At 36.5% G+C, this 11,476-nt stretch overlaps 4 protein-coding genes across 7 annotated transcripts; 1 reads left to right on the forward strand and 3 right to left on the reverse strand.

Annotated features, from left to right (window-relative positions):
• Nucleotides 1-49: 49 nt before the first annotated feature.
• On the reverse strand, nucleotides 50-4,375 carry LOC132203563 (transmembrane protein 134). Its single transcript, XM_059631423.1, has 3 exons — nucleotides 4,061-4,375; nucleotides 3,479-3,626; nucleotides 50-1,651 (listed from the first exon to the last, which is right to left on the reverse strand). Exons 1-3 carry the CDS (start codon nucleotides 4,271-4,273, stop codon nucleotides 1,473-1,475), a joined length of 540 nt encoding a protein of 179 aa, XP_059487406.1. The 5' UTR covers nucleotides 4,274-4,375; the 3' UTR covers nucleotides 50-1,472.
• Nucleotides 3,440-5,777, forward strand: LOC132203565 (complex III assembly factor LYRM7). Of its 3 annotated transcripts, none has more exons than XM_059631426.1 (6): nucleotides 3,440-3,580; nucleotides 4,814-4,879; nucleotides 5,140-5,212; nucleotides 5,273-5,343; nucleotides 5,397-5,478; nucleotides 5,568-5,776. In XM_059631426.1, exons 2-6 carry the CDS (start codon nucleotides 4,859-4,861, stop codon nucleotides 5,666-5,668), a joined length of 348 nt encoding a protein of 115 aa, XP_059487409.1. In that variant the 5' UTR covers nucleotides 3,440-3,580; nucleotides 4,814-4,858; the 3' UTR covers nucleotides 5,669-5,776. The 3 variants fall into 3 exon arrangements, with proteins under 3 accessions (XP_059487409.1, XP_059487410.1, XP_059487408.1); XM_059631427.1 differs by lacking the exon at nucleotides 3,440-3,580 and adding an exon at nucleotides 3,687-4,036 and having other exon boundaries at nucleotides 5,568-5,777; XM_059631425.1 differs by lacking the exon at nucleotides 3,440-3,580 and adding an exon at nucleotides 4,442-4,632.
• Nucleotides 5,605-7,600, reverse strand: LOC132203564 (ubiquitin-conjugating enzyme E2 L3). Its single transcript, XM_059631424.1, has 4 exons — nucleotides 7,496-7,600; nucleotides 6,916-7,011; nucleotides 6,669-6,855; nucleotides 5,605-6,581 (listed from the first exon to the last, which is right to left on the reverse strand). Exons 1-4 carry the CDS (start codon nucleotides 7,520-7,522, stop codon nucleotides 6,427-6,429), a joined length of 465 nt encoding a protein of 154 aa, XP_059487407.1. The 5' UTR covers nucleotides 7,523-7,600; the 3' UTR covers nucleotides 5,605-6,426.
• Nucleotides 7,601-7,941: 341 nt separating this feature from the next.
• LOC132203561 (sex-lethal homolog) lies at nucleotides 7,942-11,153 on the reverse strand. Of its 2 annotated transcripts, none has more exons than XM_059631420.1 (6): nucleotides 10,994-11,153; nucleotides 9,835-9,998; nucleotides 9,607-9,782; nucleotides 9,438-9,551; nucleotides 9,249-9,379; nucleotides 7,942-8,767 (listed from the first exon to the last, which is right to left on the reverse strand). In XM_059631420.1, the coding sequence occupies exons 2-6, from the start codon at nucleotides 9,979-9,981 to the stop codon at nucleotides 8,493-8,495; spliced, it is 843 nt and encodes a 280-aa protein (XP_059487403.1). In that variant the 5' UTR covers nucleotides 9,982-9,998; nucleotides 10,994-11,153; the 3' UTR covers nucleotides 7,942-8,492. The 2 variants fall into 2 exon arrangements, with proteins under 2 accessions (XP_059487403.1, XP_059487402.1); XM_059631419.1 differs by having other exon boundaries at nucleotides 9,219-9,379.
• Between the last annotated feature and the right edge of the window lie 323 nt (nucleotides 11,154-11,476).

The following is an 11,476-nucleotide window of genomic DNA, read 5'->3' on the forward strand; positions in this document are numbered from 1 at the left end:
ATTGACGGACCTTATAATATATCATTTTTGTTCTTGCTTAGGAAAACAGCGTTTTCATTTTGAATAATTTATAAAATTTTATTACGTTCCTGCAGGTTCAAAGTACATATTTAGCAGCTTTCGTAAATATTTATCCTATGTACAGAATTCATTTCAAATGAGCATATATTCGCATTGCTTTTTCAACAATGCATATTGAGATGGACAATTCATCAAGAGTTTTATCGGCTTTCAGTGTTTGGGTGGGAAAAATAGGGATCTATAAATTTTTCTCTCTAAAGACTTATTTAGGAAACACCGTGATTCTAATGAACTAAGTAATTGCAATGAAAGTACAACCGTGATTGGAGTAAATTATCACGGCTCAGCGTTGTCTTATAAAAATTGCCTAAAATACATTCAAAAAGTTGGATGGCGACACCGCACAGAAGCGTTAATTCATAATATTAAAAAAAAAAACGCATTCCATAGTTATATTAATTTACATCAAAAGCATCAGCAATCCCACATATTTATTTACATTTTCACAGCCTTGTACTTGCTGGCCTTAAAAATAAAATAAACGCAAAACATAAAAATATTGAGATGGAAATAAACATTTGGAATAAACTCAATAAAGCACGCGTGACGATAGAAAAAATAAAATTTCGATAATATTATTTGCAAAATAGCTTTTCAATGTTATTTTCAGTTGCCAGCACTAGTGATTCATGTTTCCTTCAGCCCTCTGTACTTGCCACCCAACCATCACATTTCTGTAGTTTTATTTAAATACACACTTTTCTTGAAAAGCTTGAATTAGCTGCGTTTTCATCCAATTTGGATTATCATCAAAGCGGCCGGTTTTTAGACAGAAAAAGCAAATAATTGTCCTTAAAAATTAACACTTCCAGACGTTGGGGGCAAAGATTTGAAATTGAATGACTTAGTGGATACTCAATTATGAATCATGAGACCATGAAATAAATTTTTGGCTCGAGGCGACGCAACCCCAGAAGCTGGATTTGAAATTCAAATGTCACGGAACCATGAGAAAAATGCAGACAAACAATATCAGTGCAAAACCTGCCCTTCGTTACAATTGCAGTCATTGACTCAAAGAATCCAGCGCTTAATAAATTACTACAATGCAAAAAAGTTGCGCTACTTTTGCCGAGAGAGATTCTCTCTCGAGTCGGAACAGAATAATCTGATAGATGCAGCAGATAAGAGTACACGGAAAGCGGTCCTACAATCTAGGTTCATTCTGTTCAACGTCAGTTGTGGTGTCATGCCAAGACTGACCATTCCAAGCGGCTCGAGTTTCAAAAACTTGCTCGCAATTGGACGCGTTCCCAGTTTCGAAGCACAATATTAATTTCATGATTCGGTGAAATCAGTCAGTTCTTGTTTGTCGATGATTAGTCATGTTTAAGTTCCTAGCTCTGCGGACCTCAGATTTGTACATGACAACAAATTTGCTGCCCGGACACTCAGTTGAAAAGTGGCAGGTGGTAGAAGTCAAAGCCCTGCCAGCCTTTGACGGCCAAGTAAATGTAGACTACGTGGTACGCACCGGGAATGAAGCAGATGGCGCCGGCAATGAAGAACACGGCCGACTGTAGGCCCTCGATTGGAAGTAGCGCTGCCAGGAAGCCAGTCGTGAGGAGACCTGGAATTAGCACACAATTAGCATAATGGATTTATTAAATCATAAGTGATGACAAATGATAAAATAAAAACAAAATAGAATCATCATCCTATTTCATAAAAATAATTAATTTTTCCAGCTTCTTATTATTTACCAAAACGCCAAAATCAAATAAACTTGTTTTTCACTAAATCCTCCAACTGCCTCTAACAAAAAAAAAACAAAAAAAAAAAAATCAGAAAAAGTCTTAACAGTTATGGGCGATTTTGATACAGAAAATAAGTGAGGATGAAATTTAAAAAATAAAATAATACAAGAAATAAAGTTAAAGAAATTGACACTTGAGGGGATGATCATGGAAATGAAGTGACAGAAGATGACAATCAAATTACAAGGAAAGACACCTTGTACTTATAAAACTTTTATGCTAATTATTAAATTAAAATTTCACGCTGAAACTTTTTTACGCTAATTTTGAAGGAAATTTTTGATATTTTTACCAAAAAATTTCCTCCCATAAATAGAAATGCACAAAATTTTAGGGAAAAAACCGAACCCTTTTTATATATTGACCACTTTTTCTAAAAGTACCACATTTTAGATTAAAAATAAAAAGACACATAAAATATGGTTTGAAGTTTGAAACTGGAAATTGCTCTTTCTGGCAAGATATGAATGAAAGTCAGAGAAGTTAAAAGGTCAAGTAAGCCGCATAGTTCATTCTGGTACCCCGGCGTCAAAGGTGGCTTTATACTGTATGTATGCGCCATGTAAACTTAGGCGAGATTAACAATAACGAGCAGATCAAGTGCAATGTTCCATGGGTTTCGTGTCTTGACTTGTGACCGCAAAACAGTGGTACATGCAACTACATTTCATTTTGTAAAAAGAAAACTAATTATTTATTATTCAAAAGTAATTAGCAATGGCAATTAGAGGAAGCTGATTGCGTTATATTTTAGAAAGCTCCATGAAAAATAGTAAATATAAAAACTCAAACTTTTATGAGTCAACAAGAGTAAAACATTTTTTTGAAAATTAAAAAGAAAAATCTCAAAAGAAAAGACCACAAGTACAGGGAAATTGATAAAAAAAAATGGTTCCTCCGTGCCACCCAGACTATTATTCCCTCACTGTCATTTTTGTTTTTGTTTTGGTGACGACATAATTTCTGCAAAATTAGAGCTTTCCAATGGCGCAGTCTAAGTTTAAAATAATGATTTTGACGCTGTGCCAAAAGTTCAAACTGCTCAATACTATGGAAATATCTCATTGCGCCTCACTCTCCTGAAGGCCAATTTAAACTTCCTCCTAATGTGCATTGTAATAAAAAGCCTTAAATTCACTTGAGCTGCGACGCACCGCGAGCTCACGAGGAAAATGCAAATTAACAAGGCGCGTCATCCGAGTAACGCAATTGAGTGAGGCACTACTTAGTCATCTGGCTTTTAAAGTGCCAGTGGGTTTCTGTAAATTGGATCTGGTTAAAATTTAAATACTAAGTAAAATAAATATAAATCCGTTTTTTTCAGTTTTTCTTTTCTGCCATGGTGGTCTCCTCTATTTTAGATTGAATTTTTGTACTTGTAAAAGTTCTAAAAATAAATTTAAAAATTAATGAAACGTTAAATTAAAATTTGATAAAAATCATATTTTGTCTATTTTGATCAGCGAAAAGACCCACGTTTTTAATTCACATCACAATTGTCCTGTAAGTTGCGAGTTTTTGTTTCAAAGCAGCTGCTTATTTCTAATTTGGTGTTAGGAGCAGGAGAGGTTTTTATCTTTAACTGATAACAAATCCAATAGAAAAACAAGAGATTATCTGACAGTCACGAGATGACGTACCTATTCCGATGAGCAGAAGAACGATGGCAGCAAGGACCATTTTCCAATTCTCCCTGATTTTGGGGTGCTGCCAACACGACTTGGAAGGGTCAAACATCCCTGGTGAGAAGTTCTCTTGAATCAGCGAGTCGCTGTCCCGCGAGGCGGTCTGCAACAAACGGAGGAAGCCGAAAATTAATTCTCGTCTCGTCGCGGCCACGCATCGAATTGTTAATAACAATTCACAACTCATTAGCATAAAATTCATGCTTATATATTAATCTGTCAAAGTACTTCATCCGCTGTCTCGGCGTCCATATTTCCCTCTGAAAACGTATGGTCTACTAATTAAAATGAAAATCACGCAGCCAGCTCATCCGTCCGTCCGAGCCCTTATCGTTGCGACACGCGAATCAACAAAATATAATCGCGCTCCCACTCAAGGCGAATCCAAGTTAAGAGAAGCCGTGGATGTTTTTATCGTGATACCCAAATATAGGCGTAACCGTCACTCGATAGTCAAAAGTGGAGCGCGCAATCTAAGAATTCGGACGAAATTTGTGTCTGATTGAAAGTAAGGTATGAAATTTAAAAATTAATTACGTCGTCGGGACTTTTTAGGGGCACGGGCGAGCGCGGCTCTCCGTTGTCGATGCGCACGACGATGTTGTCCTCGGGAATGGTGCCGTTGGTCCGCACTTTGGGCTTGAGCGGTGACCGCTCCGTCGTCGAACCGTACACGCGGATGGCATCGTCCGTCTCCTCCTCAAAGGCGTCCTCGATGGTGAACCGCCGCCGCTCTCTGTTGGCCGACATTTTTCAACAACAAGCTCACCACACGGCTTGTTTGCAATCGTCGTCTCTGACTTGTTTTCTTCTCTTCTCTGTTTTGTTTTTTGTTACTTGATCGTTGCGTGGGGACTCCGGCAGAGCGCGCGTCGGGCGCTGCATGATGATGATGACTGCAGTGGGGAGGGGAATCTAATCTGCGACTGCGTGAAAGCGCATAGCAAAATAAATAAATAATACAAAACAAAAGACCGAAGACCGAAATCGAATGGTCAAAGCCAAAAGAACACGAAAATTATTGCACAGTGCTCGACTGCTCGTTGCTCGTGTTGATTACGTTCATATTTAAGAACAATAGTGATCCGTATTGATCAAAGTTTTTTAAGGTAATACGATGATTTGAATTTTAAAATAGGCATGCTTTTCTTTGTAGAATTTTTCAAAAGAAGACAAAATAATTTTAACTTCTAGAAAAAATAATATTACATATAGGAGTTTGAAAATAAATCTTTCAATCTCTTTTCTCTTGCTTAAAATTATTTAAAATATTTTTATTGCTGTTTCCAGGCCACTGCTGATTCTGCAAATTTTTTTATCGGAAGTCTCTTCAATATGAGTGCTTTAAGAAAAGAGGTACATACCATACATATTTTTTTTTATTCTCCTGCTTCTCTTGAATTTAGTTTCATCGGTCTGTTGAATTGCATTTCTTTATGTTTTGACTGGAAACACTGTTTTTCACACAATTAAAAAATTTTAACATTTCATTCATCAGAGAGGACGATCTGCTGTTAACCTTTGAGCAAGGAACTATTTATTTTCACAGTACATGTTATTTAGATTCTTTAATTTAACCGAAGTAATGCTTGAAAGTTTATATTCTTTCCTTGTAGGTTCTGCAGCACTTCAAGTCTCTTCATCGAGTAAGCCAGTCAGTTTTTGAGGGTGATGCTAAAACTATTGCTGGTAGGCAGAATGATTAAGAATTAAAATAATATCTATTTGACAGTTTTAACTCATTTCCAGCATGCCGAGCAAAAATCAATGAAGAATATAAATCTAAAAAACACGTAAAAAATGAAGATTCTGTCAGAGAAGTATGCTCGCAAATTCAACATTTTTACGCCACTCGTGAACCGATTTTTTCCAGCTCCTCAAGTTTTCCGAGGAAATTGAAACTGAGCTTAGGGAGAATGTGATTCAAGCAAAAGAAAAGTCTCCTGGAAATTACGGTAAGGACTATTATTTCAATTAGTTTCTAAAAATTGAGTAATTATAATAATTTTCAAAGAGTGTATTGATTTCAATATTTGAATTACAGAGTTGCGAATCACGGAGGGAACAACAAAGCTAATCAATTACCCATTTCAAGAGGATGCTCAACTTCCCATTTTTAAGAGTGGTCGGCGATGCAAGAAGTAAATTTGCATAGATGAATATTCGAAAAATTCTAGGTAGACTGTTGAATATGTACTTGGAATATAATGGTTTGTGCCGATTTAATAAAGGTAGTTGTTAAGATAAAAATTCGGTTTGTTCAAAATCTTTAATTATATTAGGTAATTTTTACAGCTGTTACTGCATATTTATTGAACGTCTTTGCAAACAGACGTCCTGTAGCATTAAATCATCAATAGATTCACCAAATCAAGTGCAACCACTCAAATCCCATGTTTCCTGAACTGGCTAAATCAGCGTGAAGTTTACACTCGGACAGTAATTTCTCAACTGAAAACGTTCAAAAGTTTTCCCAGATGGGGCTAAAAGCTGTCAAATAATCATTTCCGTCCGAGATCTGTTTTGACCATATCAACAAAAATAATTTACATATTTGAGAGAGTGAGTGTTTGTGAATGATTTTTTTTTTTTTTTTAGATCAGTTTCCTTGCAGAAAATGCAAAAATAATAAATTACCTTACAAAATGCACAAAAAATCAATTTGCAGAAGAGGCGCAGGGGATTGGGGGTAATGAAGATTTTAAATTGCAATTTATGAAAGTCGCTTACTTTTCCCTGCCACAGAGGCAGCCCTCAAATAGAATTTTGAAAAGTAAAAATACAGCAATAAAACATGGGCAATTTTCACTAGATATTTGAATCAGTACTGGTATGAAGAGTGGGGGAGCAGAGAAATAGGGGGCAGTCAACAACACATATCACAGACATGCCTCGCAAGTTGTTTAGTCTGTGGGCCTTTTTTCACTGTGTTTCTTGGTAAACTCTTCCGCATTCTTAACAAACTTCCTGCGATCCTTAAGGTACTCTTCAGCGAGGTCCGCTCTGAGAGGATGTTCAGGTTCAGGATCATTCACTAAGGCCACAAGTGCTTGGATCACTGAAAATTTGAAAATGAATTTTTATTTAATAATATGATTTTTTTTATGTTAAATAATATTTATTAGAGTGCCAAAAATGTTTGTACCCTGGTCTGTTTTGGTGGCTGGCTTCCAGTTTTCAGCTGTGATGATGGGCAGGCAGACTTGACCTTTTTCATCGATGTTTGGATGGTAAATCTTTGTCCTGAAGCAAATCTTGGGAGGCTTGAAAGGATACTCAGCAGGGAAAGTAATCTCTATGCGAAATGCTCCTTTGTTAAAAGGTGGATTGTCCTAAAAATCAATTTGTTTCTATGAGATTTGTAACTTGATTTTTTTGCAAAGAAAACTTACGGGCACGATAAGACCTTGCCAAGAGAGAATGTTAGACTCGTCCACTTGAATATCCCTAAAATTTCGCATCCCTGATTTGCGGATGTCTTCAAGTTCCTGTAATAGGATTGAATGTTATATCTTTGTGTTATAACCAACTTGATACATGAAACCACTCGTCTGTAATCATAATTTAATTTGGCATGACAACACTGTAATGACTGGCGGTCTCTAGTGTGTCACATCATGCGAGTTAGTGTGGATAAAGGTTTAGCTAAGAAGGGAATGGTCGTATTAAATTTGGCTCATCGTTTCTGGCGAACAATCAATAAACGACATCAATACAATTGGTTTTATCCATAAATAATAAATTCATATCGATAAAATCATGCAATACGACAAAAATAAATGGTAGGTGGTGTTATCAAAGTTTTACGTGCCGCCTAATTTCAGAACGTATTTTAAAACGAATTATGGGTTGCAGCTACGTAAATAATTATGAAAATCCAAAACTAAACTTTGAAGAACAATAATACAGGTCAGATTTTGATAAAACCGCAGTATATCGGGAAAAAATGAGAAAATGTTCTGTGTGTCTTACTTTCTGCAACCTCCTGGTAGCCGCCATCTTGAAATTATATCTCCAACAAAGTACCGTATTTTACCGGTATGGGTTCTGTGTTGTGTAGTGTGTGCGTCTGCCACCCAGCAACGATAAGCCAAAATGTTTTTTTGTGACACTGGGGTGGGGTGTAAGACCTACGCTTCCTTCAGCATGTGCGGCTCGTTTCCCCCACTAAATATATTATTTAAAATTGTTTCCTTTTTTAATTTTCCTTTTGCTTAATGTAGTAAAAATGTAAATCAAAAATTCAGTATGTATCTAAATAAAGATCTAGCATTATGGTTAAATTGAATGAATGTTATAAGCATAAATTTTAATATAATTATATGTACAAACAAATAATACAAACACAAAAAAACATAGACATTCGTAGAAAAAGTATAATTATGGTGGTCATTTTTGTGGAAATAAAAAAATTCTAATTATATTTATTTACCATGAATAATGCTGGATTTATTTTGAAGAATAAAAAAATGGATCTTTTGATCAAATTTCAAAAGCAAAGTTAATTACATCAAATTCTTGAGGTGGTAGCCTGTTACTTTTGGTCATAATTCCAATAAATTGAAAATCTTTTTTCTCCAAAGATTTTTTATACAAAATGAAAATATCAGGAAGTTGATGATGACTTAAAAGAGTTTGCAAGTATCTTTTGCACACAAATAATGCCACAAAAATAATAATTTATAAGCATTTAAATGAAACTATGGCATGTTTCTCTAAGGCAGAGTCCACACTATACTCTGCTACACTCCTGATTGCACTTTTGTTTCACATAAGCAAATATTTAGCCTTTTCAGGCGCCTATAGAATTTTGTAATACCATTCGATTCTGTCTTGAACATTGATAAGTTTGCTGAAGTGATTATTTAAATGCTATGATTGAAAAAAAGCAGAACTAGCCTTATACTAATGAAAACTGTATGTTAAAAAAATTTAGGCCAGCTCAGTGTACCCTTCCAGATAAATCTTATCAGTTCCAGCTGTTGTAGTAGCCTCCTGGTCCTCCACCCATGCCCATGGGGTTGAACCTGCTGTTGTGCATTCTGTCTGGTCTCATTGCCCCTCCCATGCTGTTTCCCTGGGGCTGTGGTACATAGCCACCACCCATGTCAGGTCCAAAACCGCCAGTTGGTGGTGGTCCACCTCCCCTGCCTCTGAAAGAAGGGCCTCCTCTGCCCATGGGGCCTCCACGACCACCCATATTAGGGCCACCCCTAAATCCTCCGCGGCCACCAGCAAAGCCTCCTGAAGAAATCAAAGTAGTGGCTTAATTAGCTCGCACCAAACTGGCATTCCTAACATCATCTCAAAAAAGAACCACGCGGCACGCACGACAACAATGAGAACAACTTTTTGACTAATGTTGAGTGTTTTAATTGGGCACAAATTTATCCTGTGCCTAATCGGAGCTCGAACAACAATCAAATCAAGTTCCATTTTTGTGATGTGCAAGCCTTGATCTCAATAAAATTATTTTCAAATTTTAAAACAGTTTTGCTGTTGTTTTTTCTTCATATAATTTATATTTGACACTTGGCGTAGGCAAAAAAAGATGTGAATGAAGAAACGACATTAACATAAGCAGCGTTCTGCCAAAACAACAACAAAAGTAGCCGAATCGAACCCGAATCGATTTTATTTTGCAGGTAATGTGCAACCGATTTTGATATTTAAAATTTGAAAGTAACTTAGGTACCTCGACTTTGAGTAAATCCCGCCTGCCAACCTGCATAATAAGCTGCCTTTTGCTTTCCATGTTCCTCTGCTATTTTCACTTGAATAGGTTCCATGCTGCCGTCGGGAACTGTTCCATTCAGCCCGTTTATAGCTTCCATGGCTTCCTGGTTTGTGTTGTACCTGAGAATAAATTAAGCTCTTTTTGTAATGTAAGAACTTAAGTTGGGCTGATTCTTACCTGACAAATGCTACACCCCTGGGCATGCCTGAAATTTTGTCTTTCAGAATGTTCTTCTGCACGATCTTGCCGTAAGGGTTAAACATAGCTTCCAGTATATCGTCTGTGATGTCCCTGTAAGAGTTTATATTTACTTCATTAGCCGTGTCAAAAATAAATTACGCCAAACCTTGGCAGATTTGTGATGTACAAGTTAGTGTCTTTAATTTCCTCGCTGGAGGGACGAGCGTAGGACACTTTAATACGCTTATTCTGCACTTGCAGTCCGTTAAGAGTGTTGATAGCCTTCAGGGCGTCCTCTTCGCTGACATAGTTGACAAACCCAAAGCCGTAACTGTAGCCCGTCTAAAAAAAAATAATCAATGCAAATTTCCAAAGAGAGCCATGAATTGGTTACCCTGAAGTCCTTCATGACCTTGCAACTGTCAATGGTGCCCACTGTGCAGAACATTGCAAATAACTCCTTCTCCGTCATACCTTGTGGAAGGTAGTTGACAATGAGGTTGGTTTTGCTGGTGTCTTGACCTGGTCTGAAGTTGCTCATGGTTCTTCCTTATTCCTCTTTCAGTTCCAATAAAAAAATATAAATAAAATTACTCGTCATGGCAGGCGGGGCTCAAACAAAAAAATAAATAGTTCGAATAGCAGAACGATTTCAATTAAAGTCGCCTTCAGCCGAACTCGCGAATGAGAAAAAATATTTGGGGGTTTTGAGGCGCCGAGCGTTTCATGGTGATGAACCATTTATCCCAGCAGCAGCAGGAAAAATTAAAACTTTGGGCCTGGGAAAATAACAAGATGCAATTAATTCATGCATTCGGCGTCAACAATTACTCTCTCTAATATATAATAAGAAGAGAGTATTTGCAACTCGGTCTTAAATTTGAAGACTTTCAATTCTAGTTTGCAGGTGATTTCTCATCTAATCAATATGAAGTTATAGTTGAGTTCAGTGATGGTACAATTTAATAAAAATCTTAAGTCAATATAAAGATCATCTGTAACTGGGAATAAAAAATAATTAATCATTATAACCATAAAAATAATACATAATAAAAATAGCTTGTAAGTTTTAACTTTGGATTAAAAGCTATTTCCACAGCTTGGAAAATGTTGAATACTGAAAAAAATTTGATGTTATTAAGTTACATACTTTCAATTTATACATAAATAGCTAGATAAATCGTAAAGAGAAAGAATACATACAGCAAAAAAATAACCGACACAAGTATTTCCATCCTGTTTTCAGACGCTTTGTGTAATTCAACTTGAAATACTATTTCAACATAATATAAGAAGCATTTAAGGGTATCAGACCAAGAGTAATACAAATTAATAATGCAACAATGTATTTAAAAAAGTCTTTGATAGCTGATGTTGCGATTTTTGTCCGAAAATATAAGTACGAGCGTGAGCACAGGACGAAGAAAGTAAAAATATGAGCTGCAAAGCTTCTCTTTTGACTCTAGGAAGGATAATGAAATGTAATGCGTCATATAAATGAGAGCTATTTGTTGCCATAATCAGACTAAAAAACGTCTACTTTATATTGTTACCTTTTCCAGTATAAGAACAAATATATCTGATATCGTTGGAACCCGCAGATTACAAAGGTTTCTCAATAAAATAGGAAATTCCTCAAAAAAATTGGACGCTTTTTTGAATAACCGGCAATGGCACCCAAACAAAACATAAATATAGGGGAGGGGAGAGGCAAGCTTCGTGAAAGGAGAGGGTAGAATGGCGGATTAAAAAGAGAAGAGGGGTAGGACTGGAAAAGAGCGCCATAAAAATAAGCCGCATCCTCCACATATATTATATTCAAGAAGTATAAATACTTCTTGATTATGTTCGATTCCCGTTCGCGGATTTTTCTCGGGGGGACCTGGGTGATTTGTTATGCTGGGACGCCTGGGACTGCGAGTGAAGGGTTGAAAGTCAGCCGGGGGCCGCAGGATTTCGTGTTGAGAAGGGTGTTTGCATTGCACCTCAGTTGTACGTACACAAAAGCGTTTATACAAAATCCTTTAAAAGATTAA

The sequence above is a fragment of the Neocloeon triangulifer genome, unplaced genomic scaffold (genome assembly GCF_031216515.1).
Source record: "Neocloeon triangulifer isolate White Clay Creek 2 clone unplaced genomic scaffold, ASM3121651v1 ptg000017l, whole genome shotgun sequence".
In the NCBI taxonomy this organism is placed as follows: Eukaryota; Metazoa; Arthropoda; class Insecta; order Ephemeroptera; family Baetidae; genus Neocloeon; species Neocloeon triangulifer.

What these genes read in the sequence shown, in the direction of transcription:
- LOC132203561 (XM_059631419.1), bottom strand. Translation starts at nt 9,981, where the DNA reads ATGAGCAACTTCAGACCAGGTCAAGACACCAGCAAAACCAACCTCATT. An exon ending in AGGTCATGAAGGACTTCAGG is followed by an intron (nt 9,783 to 9,834) that starts GTAACCAATTCA and finishes ATTTTTTTTTAG; the next exon opens with ACGGGCTACAGTTACGGCTT. An exon ending in GGGATTTACTCAAAGTCGAG is followed by an intron (nt 8,768 to 9,218) that starts GTACCTAAGTTA and finishes TGATTTCTTCAG; the next exon opens with GAGGCTTTGCTGGTGGCCGC.
- LOC132203564 (XM_059631424.1), bottom strand. Translation starts at nt 7,522, where the DNA reads ATGGCGGCTACCAGGAGGTTGCAGAAA. An exon ending in GGCAAGGTCTTATCGTGCCC is followed by an intron (nt 6,856 to 6,915) that starts GTAAGTTTTCTT and finishes ATTGATTTTTAG; the next exon opens with GACAATCCACCTTTTAACAA. An exon ending in AGCCACCAAAACAGACCAGG is followed by an intron (nt 6,582 to 6,668) that starts GTACAAACATTT and finishes TCAAATTTTCAG; the next exon opens with TGATCCAAGCACTTGTGGCC.
- LOC132203563 (XM_059631423.1), bottom strand. Translation starts at nt 4,273, where the DNA reads ATGTCGGCCAACAGAGAGCGGCGGCGGTTCACCATCGAGGACGCCTTT. An exon ending in CCCTAAAAAGTCCCGACGAC is followed by an intron (nt 3,627 to 4,060) that starts GTAATTAATTTT and finishes CGTTTGTTGCAG; the next exon opens with ACCGCCTCGCGGGACAGCGA. An exon ending in TCTTCTGCTCATCGGAATAG is followed by an intron (nt 1,652 to 3,478) that starts GTACGTCATCTC and finishes TGCTAATTCCAG; the next exon opens with GTCTCCTCACGACTGGCTTC.
- LOC132203565 (XM_059631426.1), top strand. Translation starts at nt 4,859, where the DNA reads ATGAGTGCTTTAAGAAAAGAG. An exon ending in ATGAAGATTCTGTCAGAGAA is followed by an intron (nt 5,344 to 5,396) that starts GTATGCTCGCAA and finishes GATTTTTTCCAG; the next exon opens with CTCCTCAAGTTTTCCGAGGA. An exon ending in AAAGTCTCCTGGAAATTACG is followed by an intron (nt 5,479 to 5,567) that starts GTAAGGACTATT and finishes TTTGAATTACAG; the next exon opens with AGTTGCGAATCACGGAGGGA.